This window comes from Hippopotamus amphibius, chromosome 16 (genome assembly GCF_030028045.1).
Source record: "Hippopotamus amphibius kiboko isolate mHipAmp2 chromosome 16, mHipAmp2.hap2, whole genome shotgun sequence".
NCBI lineage: Eukaryota > Metazoa > Chordata > Mammalia > Artiodactyla > Hippopotamidae > Hippopotamus > Hippopotamus amphibius.
In genome coordinates, this window is record NC_080201.1 from 4,821,880 (window position 1) to 4,837,362 (window position 15,483).

General features: G+C 55.3%; 1 protein-coding gene across 1 annotated transcript; it reads right to left on the reverse strand.

Annotated features, from left to right (window-relative positions):
- Positions 1–2,098: 2,098 nt before the first annotated feature.
- MLYCD (malonyl-CoA decarboxylase) lies at positions 2,099–13,365 on the reverse strand. The gene is made up of 5 exons (XM_057712983.1): positions 12,822–13,365; positions 7,840–7,952; positions 6,825–6,981; positions 4,818–4,970; positions 2,099–2,751 (listed from the first exon to the last, which is right to left on the reverse strand). The coding sequence occupies exons 1-5, from the start codon at positions 13,341–13,343 to the stop codon at positions 2,218–2,220; spliced, it is 1,479 nt and encodes a 492-aa protein (XP_057568966.1). The 5' UTR covers positions 13,344–13,365; the 3' UTR covers positions 2,099–2,217.
- Positions 13,366–15,483: the final 2,118 nt, after the last annotated feature.

Sequence of the window (15,483 nt, forward strand, 5' to 3'; positions counted from 1 at the left end):
CACAACGTGAGGAGGGTTCGTGAATGAACTTCTGTTGCCTCCAACCTCGGCTGCTGTCTGGTTTTGAGTCCTGCCTGGCTGCCACTGCCCGGACAACATACGCACAACTGGGCAGCCTGACCATCCCACAGAGGAGGTGGGCGGCTGGGCTGTTTCAGCCACCTTCTGCCCCGCTGTGGGTTGCAGGATAAGCGTGGGAAGTAAAGGGGATTCCCTGCAACACACATGAAGTGGGGGGGGACTCTGGCCCCATGCGCTGTAATGGAGGCGTCGCAAGCCTTCCCTCCAGTGATGTGGACTGAAGCACAGAGTCCTTATCCATCCAGCTACATCCATCAACTCAGTCTGCTCTGGCTGCCATAACGAAATACCACAGACTGGGTGGCTTACAAACAGCAGACACTCATTGCTGACAACTCTGGAGGCTGGAAATCTGAGACTGGGGGGCAGCAGAGCTGGTTGAGGGCCCTCTCCTGGTCGCTGACTCCCCCTAGGGAGCTTCGTGAGGTCTCTTGTATGAGGACGCTAATCTCATTTGGGAGGGTTCCACCCTCACGACCTAATCACCTTCCAGAGGCCCCACCTCCTCATGCCATCACCTTCGGGAGTTAGGATTTCAACATGTGAATTTTGGTGGGACATAAACATTCAGAGCATAGCACCATCCACATCCACCCACCCATCCATCCAACATCCATCCATCATCCATCCATTCATCCACCACCCACCCACCGTCCACCCATCATCCAGCCATGCAACCACCATCTATCCATCCATCCCCCATCCATCCATCATTCAGCCACTCAGCTGCCATCCATCCATCCATCACCCACCCATCCATCCACCATCTACCATCATCCATCCATCCACCATCCAGTCTTCACAGAGCACGTAAGTGTAAGTCATTGTAAGAAATAAGGTTTGACAAAAATGGAAAACTATTGATGAATGTGGAAGCTGGGTGATGTGTACCCAGGATCATTACACTATTCTCTCCACTTTTGTGTATTTTGTTTTAAGATTCCCATATAAGATGCTGAACAGAGATGCAGTGTGGGAATCGGGCCGCAGTCTCAGGGTCCGCCTGCCACACAGAAGCAGTTGGTTCCTTAACTCTTTCCAAGCTCCTGCAGGGCGGCAACTTCAGGCCTGAGGAGCCCAACGCCTTCGGCATCAGCTCAAAGAACACCAAGAAGGGGGAGGCTGCTTCCACCAGGACACAGAAAAAGCTCAATTTCTAGCAGTGACTGTGGTCACGCTGTTTGTTACCAGGCAACAAGTGACACACAGATGACAGAGTTGGTCCAGGGATGGGTCTGGAAGATGAAAGGCAGGGAAGGTGGGGACCTGCCGTCTGACTCGCCCACAACCAGCAGCGCCTCTGCCTTCACGTCTGTCCTCAGGCCACACGCTCCAGGCCGGCTTCGCGGAGCACCAAACCTGCCAGCGGGTTGGCTGGGGACTGGGGCACAGCTAACGAGGTCTCGGACCTCAAAGACGACCACCACGCGACCGTGAATAACCACATGTTTAATGCTTCACAGAACAAACTTGGTCTCTGCTGTGAGGTTCATTATGAACCTGAATCACTGTAACTGTCAAGTCTATAATCCAATTTAAGCCTCGGGCGACAACAGCTCTCCTGTCCAATAATTTACCTTAGTGAAGTTTGTGCAAAGTCACAAACCTTTTCCTACATTCATTGTCTGCAGAATGTAACTCGTGAAATGTAGCACAGCCCTCTACCCCTTCACAACCAGTGGAGAGAAACGGCTAAAGCGACCACGGCTGAACCATGTTCTAAGCTGGAAGGAACATCTGTTCTCACCTGGGTCACGGGCCCGGGGCCCGGGTCCCGGGGCGGCCAACCCGTCCACCCTGGGATGAGGGCTGGCAGAGGCTCCAGTTTCTGAAGGCCATTCCAGAGCAAGGAGCCAGGCGGAGGGCCACGATGGAATCATCTGGAGAGAGCATAGCGTCCCCGCCCAGCCCGCGTCCACCTGTACCCACCACCACCTCGCAGCGGTAACGCATCTTCCCTTGCTCAGCTGAGGCCAGAGCCCGGCCCCCTGGTGTGACCACGTCACAGGCCAGAGACCACAGTTCAACGCTGCTTTACTCTAGAAGCTCCTTTGGGTACAGAACCCCACCCCCGACCCCTCTGGAAAGTTATCCCTTTCTGAGCCGGGGATGACGCTGGCTTCAGCAAAGGAGACTTTAGAGTTTGCTGTTCTTCTGAAACTGGGCCACCAGGCTGAGGACCTGCTCGGAAGCCTTGATGCTCTTGCAGCTGAGGTAGGCGGTGCTGTTGGCGGCCGTGTCCTCCGGGAAGTAGCGGTAATTGACCATGAGGCTGCACGAGCCCGTGACACCCCTGAGGCTGACGTCCGCCATCCAGTTGATGCGCCACAGCACGGCCCCGTTCTGCAGGTGGAAGTTGGCCACGGGGTTCAGGGCGTAGCCCCGGTGTTTCTCCCCGTACAGGTACCAGGCGCAGAGCCGCATCAGGGGGGCCTGGAGCGCCCGGACCAGCTGCTCGGACTGGACCCACTCGCTGCTGCTGAGAAAGGTCTTGAGGGTCTCGTTCACCGGACCGCCCGTGATCTCGGAGATTTCCTTACACTCGGAATCTGTAAACAGTTCATTCCTTCCGTGATCCTTTGCTTTCGACTTCAGCAGCCCCAGAAGCCACTTGGTGAATCCCGGGATAGGAGACAGACTTGAAAACGCCCCCAGGTGAGGAAACTCCTTCTGCAGGGCATGGTTGGGGTGGGGAGAGGAAGGTGGAGAAAACACACACACACACACACACATACACAATTCAGCAGGTGAGTCACGGGTATGGAAACACCTCCTCGTTTATGGCCTACGTACCGTTAACCTCTGTGCGCTGCTGCGTGGTTTACAAAGTGGTACGTGCTGCGCCTTCATCTTCTTTCCTCAAGGAGCAGTTATTAAGAATCTGATGTGCGCCAGGTCCTGGAGGCACCCTGAGTCCCCAGGACAAGCCTTTACTGTGGCGTCCTCATCTGCACCACTGTCCACGCTGGCAAGATGGGGGACTTGCCTGAAATCGACGGGGTGGGCTGCTGCCGTCTTCTGACTACAGGTCTTGTCTTTCTAGCCCACTAGACCCCTCCCACGGACTTCGCTGAGGCCACAGAACCTGGTTTGGCACTTGGCACACGAGTAACCTATGACTGTTTGTTGAATGAACAACGGATCGCCCAACTATACACGGGGGGTGAAGAGGATGGGATAGATGAGGAGGCAACGGTATGTCTCCACGTCAGATAACATGGTTCCATCACTGTTGTTCAAGCTACAGAGGGACCCCAAGGATCATTTCAAAGAATCCAGTATTTTTCCAATTAAAAATGTCATACATGCTCACCACAGAAAAAACTTTTAAAAATTTATGACAGGAGCGAAGACACCACCATAGTCCACTACTCTGAGATGAGTACTCTCCACTCTGATAGAGTGTCACTCCTGGTCCTTCTCTAGGCAGTTTTTACAAGGGTGAGGCAGTTATTTTACGTCCTGCTTTGTGGGTTTGTATCATGAGCACTTTCTCACTGTCACTCAAAATTCAGAACCATAACTTTAACAACAGAATACCATTAAAAGACAAGATGATCCATGACTTTCCTAACCTTGTTCTTTTCACCGGGCATTTAAGGTGCCTCTTTCTTAAAGCCCCACAAACACCTCTGTGCAGGAAGGGTTGTGCTCCCCTCCAGATTTCTCAGGTGGCTTTCCTGCTCCCGGCCTAGACCTGGAGAAGAGGTCAGCGGCAGGATGCTCCTGGACCGCCTGACTCAGAGACAGAGCCTGTGGGTGCATCACCCAGACCCCGGCTTCTGCTCCTGCTCTGCCTGCCTCTCTGACCCTCATACCAGCCCCCCTACCCCCCGCCTCCACCCCATCCATTAGCACCTTCAGCATAGAAGCAGGAAATCAGAAGAAACTCAGAGTAATTAGATGTGCTTCTTATCACCTCCGGGGAAAAATTGGCAGGCAGTGATTCTAATGCAGCTGATACCCAGCTGAATCCCGAGTTCTCAGCCTTAAGTTTATGAATGTAACACAAAGCACACACATACATAAATTCCACCATATTTGTCATTCTCTGAGAAAGCGCTTCTGCGGCAGCTGTCTCTGTTGAAACCACCAGAAGCAGAGAGCATTGCTCTCAGAGCCAATTATTCATGATCTAATTATTTTACCTAAAAATTAGATTCTACGCAGTGCCGTTCACTGCAGCCCCTCATGAGACAGTCTTAAAAAGCCCAGACCCACAGTGGACTTCAACACTTCCGTGTGTTTCCCAGGGCAATAGACAGAAGGCAGTTATGAAGAACCAGGCAGCAGTGCGTTCACCCTCTGGCTGCCCGGTCTAAGCCCGACGCTCCCTCTCGGCTGTGCATGGCGAGGCTGGGCGGGGGCGGTCGGCACGGCCAGCACCAGACGGGGGAGCCCCGGGGGCCCTGCTGGTGACCACGCGGGGACAGCGCGTGCCAACCAGGAGCTGCCCTGCCAGCCTGGGTGCAGGGTCTCCTGCAGAAGCATCTGGGCCTGCAGGCCACCAGCAGCAGTTTCGGGGGCCCCTTCCTCAGCACTGCTGCGTCTCCCGGGGAGTCTCGGGGCCCCTAAGCAGTGCCAAGGGGTACCTGGCCCTTTTCCACCCCTCCTGACCTCTCTGGCCCGAAGCTTCACCCCGCCCCTGGAGACGAGGGCAGGATGGCGCGGCCATCCCGGGGTGGGGGGGGGAACACGGATGGCGGCGTGGCGGGGTCCGGGCCAAGCCGGCTCACCTGCAGCTCCTTCACCACCCGCTTGATGAGGAAGGTGCCCAGCTCCACGCCCTGTAGCCCCTGCTGCGTCAGGCTCAGCGAGTAGAAGACGGCCGTGGTGATCTTGTTCCGCTCCTCGGTCTCCGAGGCGGGGTACTCCTTCACGATGATCGTCTGGAAAACAGAGGGCGGCGATGGGCGGCCCTGGACGCGCCCGCCCCACCTGCGCCCCCGACCCAAGGACCAGGCTCTAGAGGCGACGCGCCCTGCTCTGCTTTGAGCTCCCTCTGTAGGCGGCGGTCTCGGGGCTTCCTTGGCTGTCCGCCCAGTGTTGTATCATTTCTACCACTTGGAAATTCTCGCACAAGCTTTGCTGAATTGCAACTCGTGCCCCCTAGGTCTCTCTGCTCCCCTCCGACACCCACAGACAGCAGGCCAGCCCTCGGCCGGGGCCGAGGGGCCCACTTCCTGGGGCTCCTGTGCGCAGGCCACCCGCTGAATCCTGCAGGGCTTTCCCCTCCTCTCCTCTGAACCCCAGCTGTTGACATTTTTCCATAAGCTGTATGCAGCCCCACGTCATTTTTCTTTTAGGAAATGTACCTTTTTATGCTCTCCCTGTGTACCTTTCTGGTTTTGTGCCATGTCCTTGTTTTTCCACAATGACACCACACGCCCTCAGACACCCACGCCAAGCGATCTAAGAATCAGAATGTCTTGTACTGGGAAGTCCCTGAGCCAAGTCCGACTTGACTAGCTCTGAGATTCGAGTTCGGGATGTTCTGAGTCTTAATACTCTGATGGCCGCAGGACAACCGTGGTGGTGACTCTGCAGCCGGCGTGGGCACGGGCCTGCCAGCCTGCTTGCGAAGGCCACGCTGCCGCTGCTCTAACTCCCACCAGCTACCCTGGACGCCTCAAGTAGGAGCGTTTGGCCCAGGGTCCAGGCTCGGGTCCAGAGCCCACAGACGTCCTGAACTTTCAAATGGGATGTGTGGGTCTGTGCGTACCCCCTGGGGGAAACGTCCTCAGCTCTCCTCCCCTTCAGATGCTCCAGATGTCTTTTCCCGTGACTCCTGGGAAGCCACGAACTGCTGCCGTAAGGAAACCGGAGCAGGTGGTGACGCAGAGGCCGCGCCATCTGCGCCCTGCCAGCCCCTCCCCCACCCACAGCTGACAGAGACGCTCCCCTCCTGTCACGACCTCCTTTGTTTCTCAAGAAGTTTATAGGTTATCTTGTGGTTCCGAATTCAAACATCTCCAGCAAATCTTTTTTTAACGTTTTCAAATAAAAACCCCAAACAGACAACTCTTCCTTTGATTATACAAATGAGGTACGCACAAGGTTAGAGGTGAGAAATGAACGCAGGAAAAAATCACAAACTGCTCCCAGCTGGACGCCCTGCCCTGCTCCACCATCACCTCTCGGCTTCCTCACAGGCTCTTCCGACCCCGACGCTGGGTGACCTGCGTGTGCCTGCTCCCCTCGCCGGCCCGAGCCTCACTGGACCTGCCGTGCACCCCGGGTCGCTGCCCTGGCTCTCCTTCTGCCCCGCCCACGGTGGGCCTGCCGGAGTGGGAGTTTCAGACACTCACCCGCACCCAGAGGAGAAGCCCAGCTTGCTGTGGCGGCGGTGGGGGGGGGCACCACCACACCAGGCAGAGCGCGGGGCCCACGTCAGGCACGCAGCACAGCCTACCTCCCAGTTTTCCAATCAGCTGCCTTTTGAAACGACGAGAACTTAACAGATGCTAAGGAACTGAGCCCCGTCCCCCTGCACCTGGAGCCCCTCCTCCCTAACAGCCTGGACCACCTCTCAACCCACGGTCCACACACCCCGGCGAAAGCTTTCCCTGTCCCGTCACTGCCCATCTCCACTCTGTGGCTGTAGGTTTGGGGACTGCATCCAGCGAATCCAAAGACCCGCAAAAGCCGGAAGCAATTTATATTCAAAAAGGGGAGAAAACTAACAGAAACCTTAAGGCACTCTGGGCCGCCTGCCCTGCCCCGAATCGACTGCGCGCGGGTACCTGGATGCTGCTGGAGATCTCGTTGGTCAGGGCCACGTGCAAGATGATCAGGGGCTCGCCGGGGGTGGAGCAGTGAGAGAAGAAGTAACACCGCCTGTAGGGCCCCACGCGCCGCTTCATGTCCATCCAGTTTTTCACGGGATGCACAGCCTCAGATCTGACGAGGACGTTACAGAGGGCAAGACAAACGACCCACAGGTTAAACAGCCGTGGGGCGGTTCCTAATCCTATTCTCCACTCAAGTCAAAGAAATCCTTCAAATACAGCTTCCATGGCCTCTGCGGGAAACTCAAAGGTCACTCTAGCGTGAAACAGCGCTGACTGAGAGGCACCACAACGGGTGACCACTTTACACACAAAACTGTGCTCTCCTCCCTGGTCTCAGGACTAGGTTGCGAGGCCCTGGGGGGGGTGGTTATGCGGCAGATTTTAACCCAGAGGCCTGTGGCCGCACAGCCCACACCTCCTGCTTCCCCTGAATCTCCGCAGCTCGAGGTCAGTGCTGCCAAAGGACACATCACCTGGCTAGTTCCACGGGTCCTGCAACCTCGGCCACTGCTGTTTTGTCTCAGCACGTGACCTGGCAGCCACACTGTCAGCCAGCCTGCGTTTTACTGTGTCCGGGGCAGCCGGAATCACACGCTATATTGTGAAATTTAGATTTTATCCAAGGGAGGCATTTTAACAACGGGTTGAGACAGATGCTGTTTGGGTCACTAATGCCAACACTTGGTCCACTGAATCTGGGTAGCTCTGATCACGGGGTCTTTGGGGAGAAGCGGGCCCAAGGGCTTTCAATATGAGGACCTAACCGAGACCCCACGTACAGGTTCGCTGGCAGAAGGACCGGTTTCTCCCTGTGCCCTGTCCTCCTCGGTGGTCGCGGCATCCCCTGCTAGGACAGCCACCTCTGTGAATACCGTGTTTGGGTTTATCAGGCTTGGAACAAAACGTCCACAGGACAGGAGGCTGACTTTCCACTAAAACAGGAGAAGAGCGGAAACGTCGTACTTACTCACTGATCTTCTGCAGCACTTCGCACGGCGAGTGCCAGGTGACCCGCTCCATGTTCAGGAACCCGCAAGAGAACCACTCCGAGAGCATGCCCTTCAGCACGCCATTCATCTCCTGAAACGGAGAGCAGAGCGCTGGCCTTCGAGGGGAAGACGTGCCGCCCAGCCCCGACCCAGCCCCCGTCTCAGCCACGGCAGACCAGATGGCGCTCAGCTCTACTCCTCCCCTCCTCCACCTGCAAGACACCTGAATGGGAGCCTCTGATCTGAACCAAGTTGCCCAAATTGAATGTGTCCCAATTCACTCGCCGCTGTGAACACAGCCACACACATGATGGTGAGCTGACGCCGATCGGCGTCTCGTGGAGGAAACGCGAACACCCTCTCAGGAACATTCTTTGATTCACCAAAACATCCTTCCTTGTTTCCTAAGAGAAACAAGTACTGGGTCCCAGGCTCCACATTTCGACAACTCAGAGTTGTGTGTTTTCCTACTTTAACGTCAGAACACATCTCTCAAATGGTGGTGGGTCACGGTTTAATTGGCAGCGTTTTTTTTTCTCCCTGAGTGGGCTGTAGAATAATAGTGTGTCTGGCAATCCGAGCATCTGGATTTGATGACATTATTCTAATTTCACTTACTTACATTTAATCTACTTCCAAAAATGATTTGAGTAACTTTTCCATCAGAGATACATTCGCAATGAAACTTTTCAAGTAAGAATAGAACAAGAGGTGTGTAAGCAGAGAAGCAGAGGAGAGGACACAGGAGCAGGACCAACCCAGTTTAGCCTGTGGTGACCACTGCCATGTGACAGTGGTAAGCTCTGTGACAGCCAGAGCGGAGGGGATGCCCAGGGCAACAGATACAACTGTTGTTGTTCCTCAACGGCTGTGTCCCTTTCTTCCAAATCAACAGAAGCCTCACTTTTTAGCTGGGCACATGGCTTTAAGAATAAAGCTTGCAATGTAGCTAGAGGACAGTCATGTGACTGAGTTCTGGCTACTCAGACATAAGCAGAGGCGCCCTACGGCAGCTTTTGGGAACCTTGAAAGATGGCAGGAACAGCCCCTTGCCCATCTTTTTCTTTGTCCTTCCCACTGCAGGTTGGAGGGTGACGTGATGGCTAGAGCTGGAGCAGCCATCTTGGGCCATGAGGTAACTTCAGGGATGAAAATTTTTCAGGGAAGAGCAACAAACAGAAGTCTGGGTCAACTGAGGGCACTGCAGAGTAGGATCAGCCATGGGCTGCCTACCTCCAGACGTCTACATGAGAGACAAACTTCTCTTACTCAAACCACTATTGTTTTGAGTCTCTGTTACTTATAGATGAACTACATACTAATAGATACACTGCATATTATTATTGAATAACTGCAAACATCTCGGTATGTCTGGTACAGAACTGACCTTATGAAACCCTGTATAGGAATCACAAAGACCACATGGATAACACCTGTAACACTGTACACAAGCTATAAAACTGTTATAGGGCCATTTCACATTTTAATCCCTGGTAGAAGGTCACAGGACTCAGAACCTTGTCACTTGAGGATAAGTTGCAGGCAGGGGGCTGGTGACTCAGAAAGGGTTTCAGAATGAGGTGAGATCCATCTTTAAACACTGAAGACCCAGGGCATGGAAAAGGCACCATGGCGGGTGAGGAGAGGGGGTAAGTCTAGGACCAATGGGGGGAAGGCACAGTCAGACTTCACGTAAAGAGCTTCTTTACGTGTAAAGAGTAGCCCAGGCTGCCCACAGAGGTCCTCCTGGGAGAGAGCAGCCCTCCCCATGGGAAGTGACGAGCACAGGGTGGGCAAGAACACAGTGAGGATGTTTTGAAAAGGACTTCTTTTGCCAATAGGTGGCTGGACCAGATGACTGGATGACCTCTGTAACTCCTCTTAGCTCTTTATCCCAATGGTCTCGTCTCCGTTACTGGGCACTCAGCTCTATAAGGGCAGAGGTCATTTCTGATTTAGTCCTCTTGCTCCCAAAGCATCAGTGGGGTCTTCCATGTGGAAGATGATTAACAGATTGACGGCAAGTGGAAAAGAGAAGACGAACTGGAGGACGGTGACCAGGAAGTAGCAGGGAGGGAGGAGAAGGGATGGCTTCCCAGGCAGCATGGAAGGGCTCCTTGTAAAACTGTATTTCCTGCACTGACCACAGTGGCTGTCAACCTTCCTGGGGTCCTCACACCTTCCTGAGTGCGTGCTAAAAACCAGGCACCCTCTTCCTAGAAAAATGCTAACACATTAGTAAAATTCTGCATAGTTTCCTGGGTTCATAGACCTCTTTGAAACTCAGCTACGGATCATCCCCAGGGTTCCCTGGACCGCAGGCTGGGAACCTCTGCACTGAAAGGTTAGGAACAGACCAGCCGAGCTCCATGTAGGATGTACCGGCATCTCTATGACATGCGTAATAGGAAAAAATCTAGCTTCAGCATTAATTCAGTATTAATTATGAAAGGAATGGTCCGGCTGATGGAAGTGCCTCCTCTGCAAGTCCCTTCATTCTATTCTGGGCTACTGACAGCTATAAAGTGTGACACGGGACACAAGATCCGGGAATCTAGGTTAAAGGTTACACATCTCCGGCACCCAGTGCTAACTGGACCGCAGCTGTTCAGGGTGGAATGAGGCGCCAGGGCAGCAAGGTTACCAGGTCTCAGACAGCGGGATGGAGAGGGAGTGCGTACGCTTCCTGCTCCGTAATCACAAATCATTTACCAGCGAAAACACAGCTGCCGGGACCACGTTCCTATCTACAAAAACATTCACCTTGTGGTCTAGCTAAGCGCAGAATTTCGTAGAACCACGAGGACCACCAGGTTAACTTCAAACAGGACAAGCCACCAGAGGAGCTACAACAAAACGTGGCAGGCTGGGGGCTGCAGCAGTGGCGTGGGGAGTTTGGCCCCTTCTCGGACGTTCCTCCCAGGCTTCTGTTATAGGATGTCTCTGTCTCGGCCCCACAGGCACCTCTGAGTGCAGCAGTCTGACCTCGGGACGAGTGGGAGTGGTTAGCTGCCAGCTTTGCTGGATGGCGGGGCACCCGGGAGTCTAGCTCACACTTCATTCATCATTTTGCTATGCAAGACAAGGGTCCCAGTTTTCAAGGAGAGGCTCACCTAGGCTCATCTAGCTGCGGGGGAACAATACAATTCATCCACTAGATTCTGTGCTTAATGTAGCAAATCTGACTGAGTGCTACGGACAACTACTTACCTTGGACGCTCAGGACTGGGTGAGGCCCCCTGAGCTGGAGTGGCTGGAAAAGCCTAGCATATGAGCTGTGAGTGGAGGTGGCTCTTACTCTAACAGGAATGAAAGCGCATGAAAGGCACTTATACCTACCATGCCCGTTCCTAACTCTTCCTATACTAGAAGGGAAGCTTCTGGATCAAGCGACCTTGGAGCCTGGAGCACGCCTGGTATAACACAGACAGCCAATGGATGGCTGAATGGATGGACACATGGGTGGAGACTTTCCTTTTGGGACAGGTGACAGACATCCTACCGAATTCTCAAGCCTCCTATGCAGTGAGAGTTAAGTTTCAGGAGGCTTTCCGGAGCACTGGTCTCTACTTGGATTGCAGACTAAACCCAAGCCTCTCTTGGGAGGAACCAAACAGTTATGCCCACAGCGTGTGGAACACGAGGTCTCAGCCACTCAGGTGGGGATTTAGTTGGGAACATGGTCAGTTCAACACACTCCACAGACTCCAGGACTGATCTGGTGCCAGTGCTCAGCCTGTGACTCTCACAGCCAAAGGCTCACCGGCCCTAGGTAATACTCAGCACTGCAGATCGGCGAGCTGTTATGAACAATCAAATCATAGCCACTATTATCATCCTGATATATTCCTACCCTAACCACACCCAGTTCTTGTGCATCTAGGGCTACGTAGCCACGAAAGATAAGGTTTCTGATAAACACCATAACTCACACAGCGCCACCAGGGTATGGATTTGGGTGGGTGATCAGAGACGTACTTATCTGCTCTGCGTTCTTGGTCAAGTCATGCGACCCGTTTCCTTTATTATAAAAGGCGCCGCGCTTCTCACCTCCCCAAGAGTGAGGCAATGAACGTGGAAACCATTATGCCAGAGTTAACAGTTCTTAACGGAATCACGGCACAATCATTCAACTGATCAATTCTTTTTTAAGCCAACTGCATCTAATAAAGTTCTGAATGTCAGAATACCTACAGCATTTCTGGTTTACTAAAAGAGCAAGTTAGTGGTCCCGCCACATTTAATATCAATAGTATAAAAGGATTATATTCAACTATCAGCCACCTGTCAAGTCATCGTTATTTAAATCTTAAACTATTTATTCGCATCTAACGTGAGCTCACTATGCTAAGTGCCTGACTTCCTCAAGAAGTCAACTTAGAATCCTATTTTAGGGCTGAACTCAGCAAGGTGAAAGGCCCTGCCCAAAGTCACGTGGCAGAGAGAAAACAGAAGGCATACGGTGGCGACCTCGAATTTAGTCACCTTGGTACGTTTCACAGGGCTTTTCAGGGCAAGCGCTTGCACAAGACTTTTGCTACACCTGACTTTTGCTGACCGCATCCAGCTTTTCCGAAAGTTACCGGATGCTCGGTTCGGTCCTCATTCAAGTGCGCCACAGAGACGAAACCACTCAGCTAAGAGGATAAAGAAGAGACTTGATGAAGCACGCTCACCAGGAACGAGGCGCGACAGTCACCATGAAAGTCAGCGAGTGCTGTGTTTCTACAGAGACGGGAGCGAGGTGGGCCTAGAGGGAGGCCAGGATTCGGACAGCGTGGGAAGGAAGGGGACGGGGTTCGGGGGGCTGTGACTCGCCGCCGAGTGTGCACGGCTGCAGGCCCGGGGGAGGTGGGGTGCCTGGGACTTGAGGGGCGGGTGAGGACACCACGGGGAGGGCCGCCGAGGGTGGGCGGACCCGGGCGGTCCCCGCCGCCAGGGGGTCGGGGGGCCGCCTTACCCGGACGTGCGGCCCCTCCACCAGCTTGAGGGCCTGCGCCTCCAGCAGGTCGGCGCGCAGCTGCACCAGGAAGCGCACGCCGCCGTCCAGCTTGCTGATGTGGTGGAAGAGGCCGCGGTAGCGCGGCACCAGCGCGTGGCGCAGCCGGTCCTCGGCCTGCAGCAGCACGGCCGCCTCTCGCGGCTGCTGGCGCAGCTGGAGCACGCCGGCGCTCTGCTCGGCCACCTGGCCGTGGTCCACGCCGAAGCCCCGCGCCAGGCGGCCCAGCAGCTCGGCGCGCTCGGCCGCGCGGGCCAGGCCGCCGTAGAAGCTCACGAAGTCGGCGCACTGGCCCTCCGCCGGCGGCGGCGTCTTCTCGCGCAGCTCGTAGGCCGGCATCGCGGGCACGGCACGGCGCAGCAGCTCGTCCATGGCCCGCTCCAGGGCGCCGGCCGCCGCCCCCCGCCCGCTCGACAGCCGGGGTCCGGGCGGCCGCAGCGGGAGGAGGCGTGGCACCGAGCGGCTGAGCGCGAGGACTCGCATGGCGCGCGACGACAGCTGCCTGAGGAACGCCAACGCCGCGCTTCCGGCTTCCGGCGCACGCACGCCCCATTGGCCGAGCCCGGGGGGACGGGCGGGGCGACGGCCAATCGCGGGGAGGCGGGGGCGGGGCGGAGGCCGGGCGGCGCGAGGCCAAGTGTGGCCAAAGGTAACCCCGGCGGCGACCAATCGGAGCGCGGAGCGGCGGCGGCGCAGGGGGCGACTTCAGGGGCGGCCCCTGCCGGTGTCACCTGGCCACGCAGGGTCACCGCCCCACCCCTCTCTTCCCTAGAGCCTCTGCCCTAGTGCCGGGCTCTCCAACCCCAAGGGACATCACCGTCACCTAGGGAACGTGTTACGCACGCAGATTCCTGGCCCTGCTCCCAAGGTTCTGATCCCGTGTGTCCGGGGAGGAGCGGAGGACTCTGCGTGCCTGCCAAGCGCTCGTGCTGGTAATTCTCCGGCAAGGCGGCCTTCGTGTTGACCCCTGCCTAGGCGCGCTCACTTCTACGGGTGACCCCCTCCCCGAGCGGCAGCCCCCCTGGCTCCTGAGCTCTCAGCCAGGCTTCCTGCTGCCTGCTCTCCTGGAGAGCTGTCTCACCGATGCGGCAGACGGGGCTCTCCCAAGCATCTTGTGCCCCAACCCGTCCCTCCTTCCTTGGTCCTCATTCATTCATTCGTTCGTTCATTCAACAGAGCGTTTATTAACCGCCTGGTATGTGCCAGGTCCTATACCAGGGATAAAATAATGAACCAGACAGCCCTGAACGTGCCTCATGGAGTTTCTTTTCTTTTCTATGGCCACGCTGCGTGCCTTGTGGGACCTTAGTTCTGCGACCACGGATTTAACCCCGGCCCATGGCAGTGAAAATAACAGCCCTAACCACTGGACTGCTAGAGAATTCCCTAGAGTTTATATTCTAACAAAGGAAACAGACAATAACATAACTACTAATTGTGAGACGTGCTATAAGGGAAATAAAGCTGAGTGGAATGATGTAACTGGGCCAGCGTGGACTTCCCACTGTGGATGTGGTCATCAGGGAAGGCCTCTCTGAGGAGGTGACATTTAAACTGAGATAGAAGGGGGGGAGGTGGGGAGAAGCTGATCTATCCATTCTCCCAAGTTCAAAAGCTCTATTCTTTTTTTTATAACCTCTGCCCTGCCTCTCATCCCAACATCTAAGTTTTATTGATTCTCCTTTAAAATGACTCCCACATTCCTCTCTTCTCTCTGGCCTGCTGCTCCTGTGGCCCGTGTCACTTCTGACCAGGGCCGCTTGCAGTAGCCTCTTTGTGTCCAGGCTTGATTGAGCCAACCCATTCTCTGCATCCACCTCACCATGTTACTCACCTGTTCAACAACCAAATGCTTTAGACTGACAGGCAGAGCCCGGAACCGGTGGCCCCTGCTCCCCTCTCTGGCCCCAACTTCTGTCTCTTCCCGCCTCACGTCCCTTACTCTGTGGCCAGGTGGCTCCCAGACGTTTAGATTTCAGGATCAGTTTTTAAACACTGGGAAGATAGACGCAGGATGCGGGTTGGGGAGGTGGGTGGGGGGCTTGTCGGTGGTGGTGGTAGTGGCGGCGGTTGCACTCTGTCGGTAGCCTCCACTTGCACACCCCTTCAGACAGTCCGTCCTTCTGGGAGTGAGATTTCTGCCACAGTTGGTAAGAGGCTGGGGAGAGTGTGCAGGGCTTGATGCTAAATTCAGTGGAGTCCAGAGGAAAAGCCAGCCAGGGTCCCATTGTGCTCTTGGAGAAAGAGAAGACTCATCTAGGTACAAAGGATGAAGGACAGCATCAAAGAGCCTGCCGAGAACGCCCCGTGGGTAGTATGCCCGGAGCAAGCGGGCTCTGGGGCAGGGCCTTTCTTGCGTGTCTGGGGATCTACAGGGGCACCAATGAGTGGTGCGGAGAGGAGGGCGGACTCTTCCCTTCCTTAGGCACACGGTGGCCAGTAACTGATGTCCCCTGGGCCTGTGAGAAGCATGTGTGCAGGCGCTGGCCGAGCCCCTCATGTGCCTCTCTGCACACTCATGGGACCGCCAGTCATTCAGCGCTTCCTAAATGCCACCCCCTGTTCTTAGCACTTACATGCATCATCTCATTTAAGGCTCCCAATAACCCTGTGGCGCCAGCAC

Coding starts and splice junctions, on each gene's coding strand:
- MLYCD (XM_057712983.1), bottom strand. CDS start 13,343: ATGCGAGTCCTCGCGCTCAGCCGCTCGGTGCCACGCCTCCTCCCGCTG. Junction 4,971..6,824: donor AGATCTCCAGCAGCATCCAG/GTACCCGCGCGC, acceptor TCTGTTTTCCAG/ACGATCATCGTGAAGGAGTA. Junction 2,752..4,817: donor GGGTGGTGAAGGAGCTGCAG/GTGAGCCGGCTT, acceptor CATGCCCTGCAG/AAGGAGTTTCCTCACCTGGG.